This window comes from Nuphar pumila, chromosome 4, assembly GCF_984573655.1.
Source record: "Nuphar pumila chromosome 4, dmNupPumi1.hap1.1, whole genome shotgun sequence".
In the NCBI taxonomy this organism is placed as follows: domain Eukaryota; kingdom Viridiplantae; phylum Streptophyta; class Magnoliopsida; order Nymphaeales; family Nymphaeaceae; genus Nuphar; species Nuphar pumila.
The window spans coordinates 17,207,313-17,224,083 of record NC_143252.1 but is presented as its reverse complement, the minus strand read 5'-3'; the positions used below and the strand labels follow the sequence as shown (position 1 = coordinate 17,224,083).

General features: G+C 38.8%; 1 protein-coding gene across 1 annotated transcript; it reads right to left on the bottom strand.

The window, feature by feature from the left end:
• Positions 1-1,176: 1,176 nt before the first annotated feature.
• LOC149839528 (dihydrolipoyl dehydrogenase, mitochondrial-like) lies at positions 1,177-11,651 on the bottom strand. Its single transcript, XM_090002599.1, has 2 exons — positions 11,311-11,651; positions 1,177-2,621 (listed from the first exon to the last, which is right to left on the bottom strand). The coding sequence occupies exons 1-2, from the start codon at positions 11,581-11,583 to the stop codon at positions 1,371-1,373; spliced, it is 1,524 nt and encodes a 507-aa protein (XP_089858725.1). The 5' UTR covers positions 11,584-11,651; the 3' UTR covers positions 1,177-1,370.
• Between the last annotated feature and the right edge of the window lie 5,120 nt (positions 11,652-16,771).

Here is a 16,771-nt window from a genome sequence, read left to right as displayed (position 1 = left end):
TTTTGAGCAGGCATTCTATATGAGATAAATTAGCATGCAACTGTATTTTGAGTAGGTATATTATCTGCAATATATTGGCATGTATGTGCATTCTGAGTAGGTATACTGTATGTGATATATTTTCACGTATGTGCCTGTGCGCATCTAACATATATAGGGGCTCCTTTTGCGTGATTCTTTGACAAACAAAAATCACATATTCAGGTTTCGAGGACACATGATTAAATGAAAAAACTAAAGCAGTCAGAATCACTTCAGCCGGAGGAACCATACTCTTGTTGGCACATAGGCAGAGGCTGAACAGGAACGTACTGATTGAGAGGTAGACTTCCACTAGGAAGACAATGCAGAACTATTGAATGGCACCATGGCAACAAAGCACAGGGAAATATACCTCCATGCTCCTTTGGAAATGTGCATATCAGACTGTAATTTTATAGTGTAATAGAATTTCAACAATTTCAGCTCTTTTAGGTTATATATATATATATATATATATTATGTGGATGGATGAAAGCATTTCCTGAGAGATTGCCATGAAAAAGTATGAAGACAAGAATAGTAGCTTCAAAGGAACTCGTTTGTGATAACTGGATATCATGAATCTGATTGTGATGCCTATCCAGGCCTGGCCCTTTTACTAGTTGGGCTTGGGCAAGCCCATTTGTTATCGAGCTTGGGCTGCACATGGAAGCCCAAAACCAGCCCATTTGGCGTTGTCCACCCAGAAATTTTCACCAACTTCATATAATGAATAAAGTTTAGGCAAATGACCTTGCATGGCGGCTAGCATGCCTGCTTGTAATTTTCCAGAGCATAGCCCCTTCAGTATCATGCTACTTGTTTACCTAAACATACACAAACAGTTAATATGATGACCGCTAAAATTTCTATCAGGTTCAACAGATTTTAGTTCAGTTAAAAAGCGAGAGAGCTCTTAGGAGCACCATAGAACACTGACATGACATGCTGAAACAGCGTGTCATTCATAAGTTTCTAGAACAGGAATGGCTGCATAAGATAAAACAAGAAACATAGCACGCAACCCATACTGCACAAAAACTATTCATAATGGTTTATCAGATGAAGCATTTTATTGTAAAGTCTCGCTGATTACTAACTGTAAACAGAAATCCTTTTGCAGGACTTCACCTTAAAAGCACCGATGTGGTAGCATTTTTCTCAAGTCTCATTTTCTTTCATTCATCATCTTATAAGGCTTCATGACAAATTACAAGGAAAAACTGGAACATGAGATTATTCCAAAAGTTAAATTAAAAAAAAGGAACTTCAAACGAAAATTATTCCAAAATCTGCAGAAACACCAAAATAACTGTCCAACAGTAATGCAACAACCACTGTTAACCACTCTAAATATGAATTGGTTTATCATATGTAGCCATTGCTGCCTCTTTCACAGCCTCGCTTAGGGTTGGGTGTGCATGGCAGGTGCGTGCAATGTCCTCACTTGATGCGCCATACTGCAGCGCAAGCACCGCTTCATGAATGAGCTCACCAGCATTTGATGCCATGATATGCACCCCAAGAATCTTGTCACTCTCCTTCTCTGCCAGTATTTTGACTACACCCTCTGCTGAATCAATTGCCTTTGCTCTGCTGTTTGCTAAGAAAGGAAACTTACCAACTCGGTACTCAATTCCTGATGCCTTCACCTGCTCTTCTGTTTTACCAACTGAAGCTACCTCTGGGTTTGTGTACACAACCCCTGGCACTTTGTCATAATCAACATGCCCAGCTTTTCCTGCTATGAACTCCACACATGCTACACCATCCTCTTCGGCCTTGTGTGCTAGCATCGGTCCTGGTATAACATCACCAATCGCATATACCCCTGAGACGCTTGTGGTAAACCGCTCATCAACCTCAATGCGTCCAATCTTATCTGTCTTTATACCCAAACTTTCTATCCCAAGGCCTTTAGTGTATGGAGTCCTGCCAGCTGAGACAAGCACCACATCAGCCTCCAGGATACTCTGCTCACCACCAGCAGACGGCTCCACTGTGAGTTTGACACCAGCGCCTGACGTGTCAACACTAACAACCTTGGTCTTGAGCATGAACTTCATCTTCTGCTTTTCCAGTGAGCGTTGGAACATCTTGCGAATCTCACCATCCATGGATGGGACAATGTCAGGTGCAAACTCAACGACAGTGACTTCAGAACCAATTCGACCCCAGACAGAGCCCATCTCAAGGCCAATGTAACCAGCACCAATTACCACAAGCCTTTTAGGGACCTCGGAAAGCGCTAGGGCACCAGTAGATGAAACAATTTTCTTCTCATCAATGACAACTCCAGGGAGTGATTTCACATCGGAACCAGTGGCAATGATGATGTTCTTGCCTTTTACAACGGAGCTTGAGCCATCAAGACCATCAACAGCAACTTCACTAGGAGAGATGAGTTTCCCTGCACCCTTCACGTAGGTAACCTTATTCTTCTTGAAAAGTCCTTCAATTCCCTTAGTAAGGTTGGAAACAGCTTTATCTTTCTGGGCCATCATAGCTGGGAGATCAAGTTCAAGCTGAGAAAACTTGACTCCGTGTGAAGGAAATGCATGCTTAGCTTCATGGTACATGTGAGACGAATGGAGTAGAGCCTGAAATTAAGAATAACCAGTACCAAGACATTACTTTCGCATGAAATATGCAACACAGCAAATAACTTAATCCCATGCACTATGAGAGGATTGGAACATCCACCTTAGGGAAATTTTGGTTTATGCATACAGCAAAACTGAGGACATATTATCTGAATCCAGGGCCATCTACAAAGTACAGAAGTTTGCTAGGTGTTGCTGAATGACTGGAACATCTTCAAAGTTTTGTACTTGAATAACCATCACAACAATTAATGTATGATGTATGATTCATTGATGATAGGAAAATGTGGTTTTTTTCATCAAATACTGCAGATGCAACAGATCTCATTGACATTATTTGAACTAGATAGGGATGTTAGATAAAGAAAGCTGACCCCTATGTGCATAGCCTATTTACAAAACTCCAAGTAATACAACAACAACAACAACAACAACTACGCCTTCATCCCAAAACAATTGGGGTCGGCGATATGAACCAAAAAAGAAAATCATTCTAGGTCTTCCACATGAATCCTTCTCCTCCAATCATTTTTATCCAATGCCATGTCCTCGGTGAGGTTTAAAACATTCATATCCTTTCCTATCATCTCCATCCATGTCTTCTTAGGCCTACCCCGACCTCTTTTAACTAATATATTTTCCCATTTCTCCATCCTTCTAACTGGAGCATCATTAGGCCTTCGCCAAATATGTCCAAACCACCGTAAACGATTCTTTCTCATCTTATTTTCAATGGGTGCAACGCCTAGCTTCTTACGTATCTCCTCGTTCCGAATCTTATCTTTTATTGTATTTTCACACATCCATCTCAACATACGCATTTCAACTACACTCATTTTTTGAATATGATGTCTCTTGGCAGCCCAACATTCCGTACCATATAGTAAAGCGGGCCTAATAGTCGTCCTATAAAACTTTTCCTTCAACCGCAATGGCATTCTACGATCGCACAACACTTCAGTTGCACTTTTCCATTTCATCCACCCAACCTTTATCCTATGATTTACATCTCCATCAATTTCTCTATACTTTTGAATGATAGATCCCAAATATTTGAAACAATCATCCACCGGTATTTCTTGCTCACCAAGCTTCACTACACTCCCATCACTACTTCGTTGCTTACTAAACCGACATTCTATATATTCTGTCTTACTCTTACTCAACTTAAAACCTCTTGCTTCCAATGTATGTCTCTATAATTCTAACTTAGCGTTAACCCCAGCTCTAGACTCATCAATCAAAACAATATCATCAGCAAACAACATACACCACGACACATTTTCTTGAATTGATCTTGTAAGCTCATCCATCACTATAGCAAATAGGAAAGAGATTAAAGCAGATCCTTGATGTAACCCAACTGTTATAGGAAAATTGGTTGTCACCCCTCCACAAGTGCGGACATTGGTTACTACTCCTTCATACATATCTTTAATTATACTAATGTACTTGAGAGAAACACCTTTTTTCATCATTGTCCACCAGAGAACGTCCCTAGGTACTCTATCGTATGCCTTCTCCAAATCAATAAAAACCATATGCAAATATTTGTTCCTCTCTTTATTTCTCTCAATAAGTTGTCTAAGAAGATGTATAGCTTCCATAGTTGATCTTCCAAGCATAAAACCAAATTGCTTCTCCGATATCATGACAACCTTCCTCAACCTAGACTCAATCACCCTCTCCCAAAGTTTCATAGTATGACTCATGAGTTTTATACCACGATAGTTTGTGCAATCTTGTATATCACCCTTATTCTTATATAGAGGCATCAAAGTACTCTTCCTCCACCTATGTCACATGGGTGCGGGTGCGGGTGCGGGTGCGGGTGCGACACGGGTGCGGCACAATTTTAAAATTTTTGGACACGGGGACTCGGCAAATATATATATATATATATATATATATATATATATATATATATATATATATATATATATATATAAAATTTTATTTTATTTTTAAAATGCCACAGGTGTCTGTGCACAGTCACAGACTGTGCACAGGCACAGCACTGTGCACAGTCATATACTGTGCACTGTGCACACTGCAAAGACTGTGCACTGTGCACAGTCACAGACTGTGCACACTGCAAAGACTGCACAGTCACAGTGCCTTTTTTTATATATATTTTTTTAAATAAAAAATATAAAAAATTAGTTTTTTAGGGACATTTTTGGACTCGGTCAAAGTTGACCGAGTCCAAAATGTGGACGGACTCGGCCTGGACTCGTTGACCGAGTCTGACTCGGCGTTGACCGAGTCCGAGCCGAGTCCGAAGCCGCACCCGAGTCCGCACCCGTGTCGGGGCGTGTCGACTCGGGTGCGGCACCTCCTTAGCCGAGTCCGTGTGACATAGTCCTCCACTCATTAGGCATCTTATTTGTTCGCCAAATCTTGTTAAAAAGATTTGTCAACCATTCTAAACCTTTATCTCCCAAGCATTTTCAAGCCTCGATAGGTATACCATCTGGGCCAACTGCCCTTCTTGATTTCATTTTCTTCAAAGCCTCTACAATTTCTTTCTTTTGAATCTTGCGCATGAAGTCATGATTTATCTCATGAAAAGGAATAGAGAAGTCTCCAAGATCCTGAGCATGACTTTCATTAAATAGTTTATCAAAATAATCTTTTCATCTCTCCTTAATCTCCTCATCTTTGACTAAAAGCCTTTGCGTTTCATCTTTGATACATCTAACCATACCCAGATCCCTCGATTTCCTATCTCTCATCTTTGCAAGCCTATAAATATTCTTCTCGCCCTCTTTGGTATCCAACTTGTCATAAACCTCCTTATATACCTTATCCCTCGCGTTTCGAACTACCTTTTTAGCTTCCTTCTTTGCTATCATATACTTATCCAAATTCTCATTATCACGACTCTTACTTAGATTTCTATAATACTCTCTTTTAACCTTAATAGCTAATTTGACATCCTCGTTCCACCACGATGTATCCTTACCTAGCGATGCACCGCCTTTAGACTCACCCAATACCTCCTTAGCCACCTTTCTCATGTCACCCGCTATCTTATTCCACATTGATTCTGAATCCTCCTCGAGACACCAATCAACTTCCTTAACTACCTGCTCTACAAACATTCCTTGTTTAGCTCCTTTCAGTGCCCACCACTTAATTCTAGGATCTATCATATGTCTATCCCTTTTGCGGCATTGTCTAATTCTAAGATCTAAAATTAAGACTCTATATTGTGTAGCTACACTTTCGCTCGGTATAACCTTACAATCGATGCAACAACCCTTATCTCTCTTTCTAATTAGGAAAAAATCTATCTGACTCATATTAACCCCACTTTTAAATGTTACTAGGTGAGACTCCCTCTTCCTAAACCAAGTGTTTGCTAAGATCATATCATAGGACAAACCAAAATCTAAAATCCTTTCTCCACTTTCGTTTCTTTCTCCTATATCATAGCCTCCATGGATACTCTCAAATCCATCCCTACTAATGCCTACATGCCCATTAAGGTCATCGTCGATGAAAAGCTTTTCTCCATAAGATATCCCTTGTACTACTTCATCTAAATCTTCCCAAAATTGACGCTTAATGGAATCATCTAAACCTACTTGAGGTGCATAAACACTAATAATATTAATAATATCCGTACCTAATACTAATTTAATAAGTAAAATCTTATCACTCTTCCTACGGACCTCAACTACATTATCTATAAACTCACGACTCATAACAATCCCTACTCCATTCCTATTCCTATTTATTCTTGTATACCAAATCTTATATCCCCAAGGTTCTATCACTTTTGCTTTCTCACCTACCCATTTGGTCTCTTGTAGACATAAAATATCAATTTTTCTCCTACACATAACATCTACTAACTCTACCAACTTACCAGTTAAAGACCCTATGTTCCAAGTGACTAACCTAATTTTATGGTCTTGGACTAACTTCTTTACCCCCACCCGTCCAACAAAGTGAGGGAACCCTTGCCTACTTGACACCACACTTGGGCGTCGGTGTGACGCATCGCTTTCAGGCGACGACCTAGCAACCCTTGCCCATTTATCACTGCATCCGGGCCTATAGAGTATAGCGCGTCGCTCAGTAGGGAACGCCCCAACGAAATTCTCAATGTCAACCCCAAAGGCCCAAAGAGTTGACATGGTTATAGAACTCCGGACTCTAAGTCATATGCACAGCCCAGATATAGTTTCATCCCCACCATTACAATAATAATCAAAGAAATAGAGCACATAAACACACATTCAGTCTTTTCACAAGATCAATCGACATCATGCAACCCCAAAAAAAGAAGCAAACCAATACAAACACCAAAAGAGGCAGCTGATTCCCTATTAATGTCAATGTAGTGAAGAAAATATTGCTACAAGGAGCTAGTAAAACAGATACTAATCATTTGACAAACAGTAGGGTCAACAAGGCACTGCAGAAAGCTTCCAGCACATGGAAATATAAATCCTTAAGCCAGGCTTCATGGGAGAATTTCAAATCTCTTATCTCGTGATATACCAATAAAACCAAGAAGACAAATATACCAATAAAACCAAGAATCTCAGAAGCCTGATGATACTTAATGCAGGTATATTCAATCAGATTTCCATATAAGAATGCAGAGTTTTGGTACAAAGGCCATCAAACAATTTGGTTCCAAATATGACACTCTATGTCTTTAATCCATAAGTTCATCTGAGATAGTTTGAGATCTATTAAACCTACAGATTGATTTCATATGCGAAAATTTGTAATAAAGTCCTCCAGATAACAACACCCTTCAGTCTCAACGGCTTCACTACTGCCTGTTGGTGGTTCACCCTAAACTAGCACATTCAATGGGAAGCATCAGTCACCTATATCATTCATTGCGGAGGGTTTTTTCTCAGAGTCGAAGCGGTTTTTCCTGAGAAGATCTCAGAAGTTTAAAAAATTGAAAAATCTAAGTAATGATAAGAAAATAATAAGTCTTCCATTATTTTTCTTGCAAAAAATATAACGAAACAAGTTTTAAAAGGTTTTAAAATAGAAAAGAAACAAAAAGGATAGAAAAAGTAGGGTTAAAATATTACTAAAAACAGAATTTTTCCAAAAATATTATGAAACTATCGTGATATTATCGCGATATTTTGAAAATATCCTGATATATGGCCAATAATTTTGGTTTACCCAAAAATGCTGACATTATCATGATATTTTCAAAACATCAGCGATACTCCTGAATATGGGAATGATTTTATCAGTGGTTACTCAGAATACAAAAGAAAGACATGTTACAAAAGAACTTCCAGGAGAATCTCATTCTTCAATGCAGAAAGCAGTAGCAGCAATGGCTTTCTAAGAAACATTCAAGTGGGCTAGGTTCCCCAGGTCAGTCCTTCCTTTATTTGTTCCACATAGTTCATCCTCAAGATAAATACTAGGATTTTAGCTTTAAAAAGGTAGACAAAAATAAAAGGCCAAAAGGTATGGTCCATGGTCTAATAAAGCACAAAATCATATTCTTGATAGTATCCTTGTAGTAGGAAGCAAGCATCAATCCTTCACATCAACTATCTTAGATTTCGTTTTGCATTCCCAATTTGCTCTAAGATTGTCTTTGTTAGAAGGAAAGCAGACAGATTTTGTTGCTTCTTTGTCGTCATTGGCACATCCATCTTTCTGTCAACATTGATCATTAGCAGCTTAGTAAAGTACCCATGAAGGTGAGAAGTGACTTGGGACCTAACCTTAGAGACAGATGATGAAATGTGAGGCAATGGCAATCCTAATTGAATAGGCCAAGGATCAGAATGAACATGATAACAACGACACCTCTAAATAGACATTTTAACTGGAACAACTCCCCATACATAATAGTGGATAAAATGAAGATTGATGGCTCAGAAAATCTCTAACTTCATTAAAAAAGGGAAGTTTTTATTCCTAATTGACAGATTCATCCACAGCAAATTGCTCTCATTATAATGACAATCAAGGAATGACATTCCTAAAGATACTTTTTTTATTTAATCATGTAGGCAAGATTCATACATCCTCTACAACATGTACCCTAATTTTGAGCTCCTCAAGTGATCACTTCCCCAACTCATAGCCATTAACCACAAAACTAATTCAAAATTGGTCAAACTTACAATCCAGATCAGAACACTAAAAAATGATAGAAAACAGACCAAAAGATCAAGAAAAGCAAAAGCATACATTGGTACAATATAAGAAGGCAAAGGAGATCCATCATGGTGGAGTTGCCTTCTTTCTGGCCATGTTATAAAGAAGATAGCAATAGCACTATGACGCATGGCTTCTGCACTACCTTCCAAATGGATTAATCATACAATTGAGAATAAAAGAAGCTATTTGTTTGGTGAGAGGATTTTTCTTATAAAGCTTTGCCAACATGAATGAAACACCTAGTGAACTTTTCCCATAGAGTTAAGCAGTAAACCTTCATTGGATTCATAACAAGACATATAATCATATTTTCCTCCTACTTGTCTTCTATTGAAGCAACTTCATCATCCTAAAAGTTATCATTTGCTCAGGAAGTCTAAGCGTTAGAACGGTATTGGGAAAATTAGGCAAATAGCAGTTTTTCATGGCCATTACAGCTCATCAAAAGTAGAATGTAAGAGTTGAGAGATGATTAGGGTTCAGCGACGGGTGGAGCTGACCCAACATCTTAGACAACCCAATGGGTTAGGCCCAGTCAAGCTCAGCGCATCACAGACCATGTCAAGCTTAACCCAGATTCAGGTTGGGCCAGGGCTAAAATCCTACCCAGACCATGCCCAAAAGGGTTCAGGCCATGGGCAGCCCCATTTTTCAATGAAGAAAGGGCTGGGCCAAGCCAGGCCTAATTTTGACTGTGCCCATGGGCCTGTTCATTGGTCGCAGGTTGTTTGATTAGCCCATGGCCCATCATCTAGTGCCAAGCCTAAGCCCAATTTAGGCCAGGTTGAGTCTAAAAATGAGGTCCAAGCCTCCCATCCTGAGATATGAATAAGAGAGGCTATCGTTGCATATTGACACCTAAGTTATTGCGAGTGCACATGACTTTATTATTACTTGCAAAAGGATGTTATGTAACAAGAACAATCATAAATTGAAATTACTGAATGTAATAAAGCATAAATGGAGCCCGACATTTGTGGTTTTCAGATCACATTGCAATTGCCTCTTTAGATTATTATTGGTAAGCAACTATGAATTCTAGACTTTTCCATGTATCACATGTAGGAGGAAGTCTCCTATAAAGGGGAGTATCTACAGAAATTGGGCAACTGCAAATGGCCATAAAAAAGCCACAGGTCTGCGATCAGTAAGAAATTACGTCATCCAAAGGAGCACCCTTGACAATGAGGAATGGCAAGAGAAGCAACATTTTCATCTAAATAACTCAATTATGTACTTGTCACAGTCCATATAGCTATCACAGACATCTTTGGGAATATCTAAGATTCTCAGCAAAGATATTTTAATAAATTTCAAAAATTTTAAATAAACACTCATAAAATCAATATCAAAAAAGAAAAAAAAAACAGATCTTGAAAGCTCTAGGAGAATCTCCTAGACACACCCCTAAGATTAATGTGATAAGCTCAATTTATGCAACACTTTGAAAATATTATCATCTATTCAAACTTTAGCATTCCTAATAATCTACAATTTACTAAAAGCAGGGGCTTGAGCGGGTAGGGTAAACCTGATACAATACAAGGAACCAACCTCACTAGACCTAACCCAACTGATTTTAATAGATCCATGGGTATCTAAAATGTGCTAACTATCAAATCCTCAATCCAGAATCAAGTGATACATAACACAATGTATAAGTGATTTTACAAAATGCACCGACTTCAATTCACACATTGAATAGATGTGAGAAAAAGAAAAACTAAAACTTGAATTTAATAGGAAGAAACTAAAAAAATCAATTTCATCAACAAATATGTGCTTCTCGATAAATAATACTAACCAGCAATGAGAAAGAAATGGACAACCTAAGCGCACATAGAACAGAACACTTTTTAAGATACGAGCATAACAGATAACAAGCTTTAGCTAGTCTTCCAGTTGTTTTTTGTTATAGAAAGCTTTTCTTCATCTTTTGGGGATTTCACAGTTATTTATTCGCATACAAAAACAACAAATCACTTTATAAAACACAAAAAAACCTTTTGACAACAAATATAAATTACCCAGACCCAACTCCTTGACGTTAATCAGGTAACTGAAATGCAACTAAAAGAGTACAACTGAACTGCATATTAGATTTAAAAAAGAAAAGAAAAGAAATTTTTCATGATTTCCTTCTCTGAGTCCGAGGATCGACAAATCAAACGATTATTTCTCTTGTAATTTCTGCCCCTTTTTCTCCCTCCGAACCAAACATCAAAATCATCGTTCCATCCCGTAGGCAAGCAACATAATAGAAAACTCCATTGAATTAGAGACGCGGATAATAACACCAAGTAAACTTGTTGTGAGTTCATCTGTCTAAATTCAATCAGTATCAATCGAAAGCCTATAAAGAATAACCAACAAATCGAATTATGTCGCAGAAAATCTCAAAAAAACTCAAGAAATCGGAAGGCAGTCTGACGAAATCGTAATCAATCTCCGGATCTGATACAAAATCAATAATTACCACTATGAATCTAGTAACAGACACAAAGGGGGAGAGAGGATTTACTTTGGAAGGGATGCAACCGACGTTGAGGCAGGTGCCTCCCAGGGCTCCCCTCTTCTCTATGCACGTCGTCTTCAGGCCGAGCTGCGCGGCCTTGATCGCTGCCACGTACCCGCCGGGGCCGCCGCCGATCACCACGACGTCATTCTCCTCCGACGCCGACGAGAAGGTTCTAGAAGCAACGAAGGAGTGCCTCAGCAAGTTCGGCCCCGCGAAATTGCTGCCCAGAAAAAGTAGCGCCCTCCGCCTGCCGCCGCTGTACCCCGCCATCGCCATTCCCTCTCTCTCTCTCTCCTCTCTCTCTCCACCTTTCCTTTCCCTTCACTCTCTCTCTCCTTTGTCTCGGGGAGCAGGGTATTTTGCGTTTGTTCAACTGAAATTCGAGAAATGCCCTTGATTTTTGTTTAAATTTACGAAACAATGGTCCACCCGGGTGGCTTGGATTTACTTCGAATCCGAGCTGAGCTTTGGCTCAGACTTGACTTGTTAATCATTAGTTCGGTTCCACTCAAACCGTGTCATCCCCATAAGTTTTTTTTATCAAATCTGACTTTATAGATGAATTCAACATGGTCCATTAATAAGATTTCATAAACTTTTTTATATTCAAGAATTTATATTTTTTTAACTATAAAATATGAGTTTTTTAAATCATAAAATTTTATGTTTTGTCAATTGTTGATTTTTGAATCGCCAAAAAAATGCACACAGTTCAGATTTAGGCTATCTAAATATTGATCTTCTCTAAATGAATGTTGTAGATCATATCTATGAACTCCTAATTCATCTAAACAACTTGCATCAATGAAATCTCAAAGGTACGAGGATAGCGATTTCGGGATCAGTGGAAACCAATTTGGTTAATCATGATGGCCGAGTTCACAAAACGAGTCCCTATACTAGACCCGGACCCGAGTTTCGATTAAGACCCATAAATTTTCAATGTAAAAATGATAAAAAATATGATTTTAACAGGTATAGTAGGGGTCCTGATATGGTTTTTCTTATAGTGGACCTGATTAGATTCGGGTTCGGACCCGAGTCTATACCTGAAAATCTGGTTCAAGTCTGATTTCGCCCGGGTCCAAACCAAACCCGGCCCATTGACCCCTACTTTTGTGTTAAACGTATGCCAGTCTTGCATGCAATGTTGTAAAAATCGGGTTGGGGTCTCCAGTTTTTTACCATCTCACTCAACTTTTTGCTCAATCCCACCTGGTATTTTTTATTAAGTTCTGGGTTTAAACAAGAACTGTTAAAACCGGGTAAGGGTAAGTCTTTTTACATATTTATACCGATTTTATCGTTTTATAAATAAGTTTAGACCGGACTGGAAAGGTTAATTGTTATTGTTCTGGAAGTGATCTTTGTAGAGCCCAGTGCTTCAAAATTTCCTGAAAATATGTAGTAGAATGTGAGAAGAGAAGAAAAGAAGATGAGAAGTTTCTTAATGCAGAAAAGTCAAAAAGTTGCATGTGATGCATTCTTTCAATGTGATTGGAAGTCAGAGCATACCAAAGATAAGGTTAGTAAAGAAGAGGGGTAAGGCTGGGAGGACAGTGATTCTAAGTATGGCATGCAAAGCCAGCGCAGCTAGGTATCTGATCCTGGTGGTGGTTTCTCTGAGTAGATATAAAAATAATGAGCTGAATGAACCGAGTATAAGGTGTTCAAGGTTGGCTGTTTTTTTGGCAAATCAAGTCGAGCTCAAGCTTATAACAAGCCTAAGTTAAACAAACTAATTGTAATCAGGCTTATTTTAGAATATATATATATATATATAGAGAGAGAGAGAGAGAGAGAGATTGGTAGCTGTTCACTTAGGTGCGAAATGAACATGCTAAATGGTTTTCAGCCTTTTTTATTTTATTTTTAAATTTCAAGTGTACAGATGTGATCTATGTACTTGATTTTATAGGGATCAGCGTTCTATGCCGTCACATGGGTAGGTTTTTATAAGGTTCAAAAAATCAACAGTCTAAAATCTTTATCAAATTTCAGGGCTCCAAATATCATTGTTTTCATCTAAAACACATGATCCAGCTGTGGATTCCTCGTAAATCAACCATGCCCAACACATTTATGGGGTTGGAACTGCAAAAAAAAACACCAGAATGGTAGAAAAACTCATTTAGCACTAATGATTTCGCACCTAATGTGTGAGCAGTTATCAATCTCTCTCTCTCTCTCTCTCTCTCTCTATCTATATATATATATATATATTATAAAAATGAAAGTAATGAGATTTGAACTGTATAAGTAATGAACTTAAGTTGGCAAGCTTTAAAACATATATATTGTTTCAGAGTTGAAGGCAATAAGATTTTAACTCTAAACTTCTTGTTTGCAAGCCAAACACTTCAACTATTTACTTTTACACTATATATTCTATATATATAATGCATCTAAAGTGTATTTATTACTGCTCAATGAGTTTGTACAAGCCGAGAGCCTAACATCTATTGTTCATATTGACCTAGTTGAGATTAGTTTATGTGTTTTAACCAACTCCTTACAAGCCAAACTTTTTCCAGCCCTAGTTTCAAGTTTGTTTGTTCTTTAATTTAAAAAAAACAATAAAGTATTGAAATTGTTTTGAATTTTGAATGACACTTGTAATTGTGTTTTTTTTTTCCAATAATTTGCTCTGAGATAAGGTGTGCACAAGCCGACTCCGCCCATTCAGTGAGGGTGTTTCTGTCATTGAGCTAACCAATTAAGTACACACCTCGGTTCGTATATTAAAATGCAGATATTTTTGGTTGCGACTTGTAAGATTGAAGGGGTTTGGATATGGTGGGAGCAATGTCCTGTGGTTAACTTCTCCTCCTCACCTCCCATGCACCATCCTACGGCTTTATCATGTTTGCTGTCTTATTGCTGCATGTGAATGTGGATGAGGTCCAAACATCCAAACGGAAAACCTATGGGGCCCACAAGACTTTGGGATGCCGTCCAATTTTCTAGATGATCGGCATCCAGGACAGAAAAATGGATGGTTATGGTTTGTTTAAAGCTTGAAATCTGGGTGTATCCAAGCCTCTTTGGATGGTTCTGTTTATTTGTTTTTCTTTTCTTTTTCTTTTTTATGGTCAAGCTGCAGACTCTTACCGGTTCATTGAAAGAACTATAAGTCGTAATTTGTATACAAAATCACCCATTCATCAGTTGGGGACCCTTTCTCACAAGGTGTCTATAAGTGGTGTGGGAATGTCCATCTTGAATCTCCTTCCGTCCAAGGATCGTGTTGTGCTACCGGCCAAGTCCGCTTGACCAGTCTCAAGGTTCACCTTCCCTGAAATATTTGATTCTTTGATGATGTCCAACCATGTGCATCACTCTCGTTCTTCCAATCTTCCTACCTTTGTGAAACAGCATGTGCCACACCCTACCGTGTATCCAGAGTGCCACCCCGCTTTGTAGAGGCTATGGATGTTGAGTTTCACCCAACCCGTAGGGAGAGGGACCCATGTACGCATAAATCTTCACATAGTGCTCACTGAAGCTTTCTATTTCTTAAAATAAAGCATAATATGTTCTCGCACTACACGGGTAATGTCCTTCACCAACTACATTTGGGATTTGGATTTGGATTTGGATTCAAAGATGATTTTGTTTCTTTCCTTCCATAACTTGTAGATGATAACATGAAAAACAATATCCCAACTTACATGAACTTGTCTTTCCTTGAACTTCCTCACTGGCCACTTATCTAGATCCTCTTCATTGGAACCTCGTTTCCAATGTTTGCCAAAAAAAATTAGCTATTGCTTCCCATACATGAACCACCCACTGACATCTTTAGAACATATGCTCCATTCACTATAAGAAAAACGTTAATTAGCGACTGATTATTTTTGTCTCAAAGTTGTGATGGCTTAGCGAGAGAAAAGTAGTCATCGCTAAAATTTGCTACAAATTTAGGGACGAAAACATTTTGTCTTATACTCCATCACTAATTAGCGATGAAAAAGTTCTATGTCAAACTCTGTCGCAATGTAGCAACGAATTAGCAACATAAGTTTTTCGTCGCTAAGAAAGTTGCTACTTAGCGACGGATTTTGAGACAGAATATTTCTGTCGCTAATCCTTCGCTATTTTTCGATATAAGCTCGTCTAAGCCACGACATTCTCTTTTCTCTCTCTCTGATTTCTCCCAAATTAAACCCTAACCCTCCCGTCTCCGTCGATCCTCCTGTTAGACCACCGACGCCCCTTTTTTGGCAGCTCCACTGGTGCCTCCTTGTCGGGCGACCGACCCCGCCCGATCACCTCAACCCCCCCTCCCTCTTGGTTTCGCTCCCTCTCGAGCCTCCTCAGTCGCCGGAGCCCCCCTTCTGCGCTCCCTCTCCCTCAGGTGATCCCTCTCTCCCCCTGCGTTGTCTCCTTTTCTTTTTTTTTTTCGTCTTGGTCCGACAGGGTCCATCGGCTTCTGCCTCCTCCTTTTCAAGAGCCGCAGGGGCCTTTGGCCCCTGCACCCCCCACCCCTTTTTTTTCGTCTTGGTCTGACAGAGCCATCGGCCCCTACGCCCCCTCCTCCCTTTTTTTTTCTTGGTCATATATAATTGTGCTTTGCATGTACGTAGCTGAGCTAACTACGCGATGCTTAGTGCTAAGCATCGCATGCGACTAAAAATAAAATGCAAAAAGAAATAAAAAAATGCAAAGGCAATAGCATGCAAATCAGGTAAATACCCGTGGTGAGTAAGTGATGCAAGCGCATCACAGGTTATTTAATTTCTTAGAAGCAACAATTTTGTGTTCACACACTCACTTAGTTATGGAGATCTAGGACTACTTTGATGGAGTTTGGAGATCATGCTGAGCATGATTTTAATGTATGAAAATAGAAGTGCTCTTATTTTTGAAGTTCAGATTTCATGCTAGTCATGGTAGTAGTTAGTGGGATATTGGAGTGTGTTTGTTGCAGGTACATGTTTGACATTGGTTTGATATGATTGATTTAAATGTATTGCAATGTTTGGTGTAACTGTATTCATGCTTGCATGCAGTTATTTTCAATTTGATTATGCCTTCCATGTGAAATTATATCATAAAAATATGCTTCAAATGAATGGTTTTGCATATAAAAATATTAAGTTATCAATGTATGCATCATTGTTCTTGTGATTGAATGACATTATATATATATATATATATCAAATCATTACATCTACCATGAATGCATCATAAATTTGATATTTTCTTCATCATAGCATTCTTATGATTCTCTTTTAACTGGTTAGGATAATATCTGTAACATCATAAGACAAAATGATTGCAAACCGTAAATGGATGTATTATAGGATAGTTGGCAATGAGGTATCACTTGAATATATGGATGGTGTTGACAGTTTTATTGAATTTGTAATGACAAGTGTCAGTACAGTGGATCCCACAGGTCGGATCAGGTACCCCTATACGATGTGTTAGAACAATCGATTTGCAGAACCTCATGGCGTTA

Excerpts from the sequence above, each read along its gene's own strand:
- LOC149839528 (XM_090002599.1), bottom strand. The coding sequence starts at position 11,583 with ATGGCGATGGCGGGGTACAGCGGCGGCAGGCGGAGGGCGCTACTTTTT. Across the intron at positions 2,622-11,310 it reads TCGGTTGCATCCCTTCCAAA|GCTCTACTCCATTCGTCTCA; the intron begins GTAAATCCTCTC and ends TCTTAATTTCAG.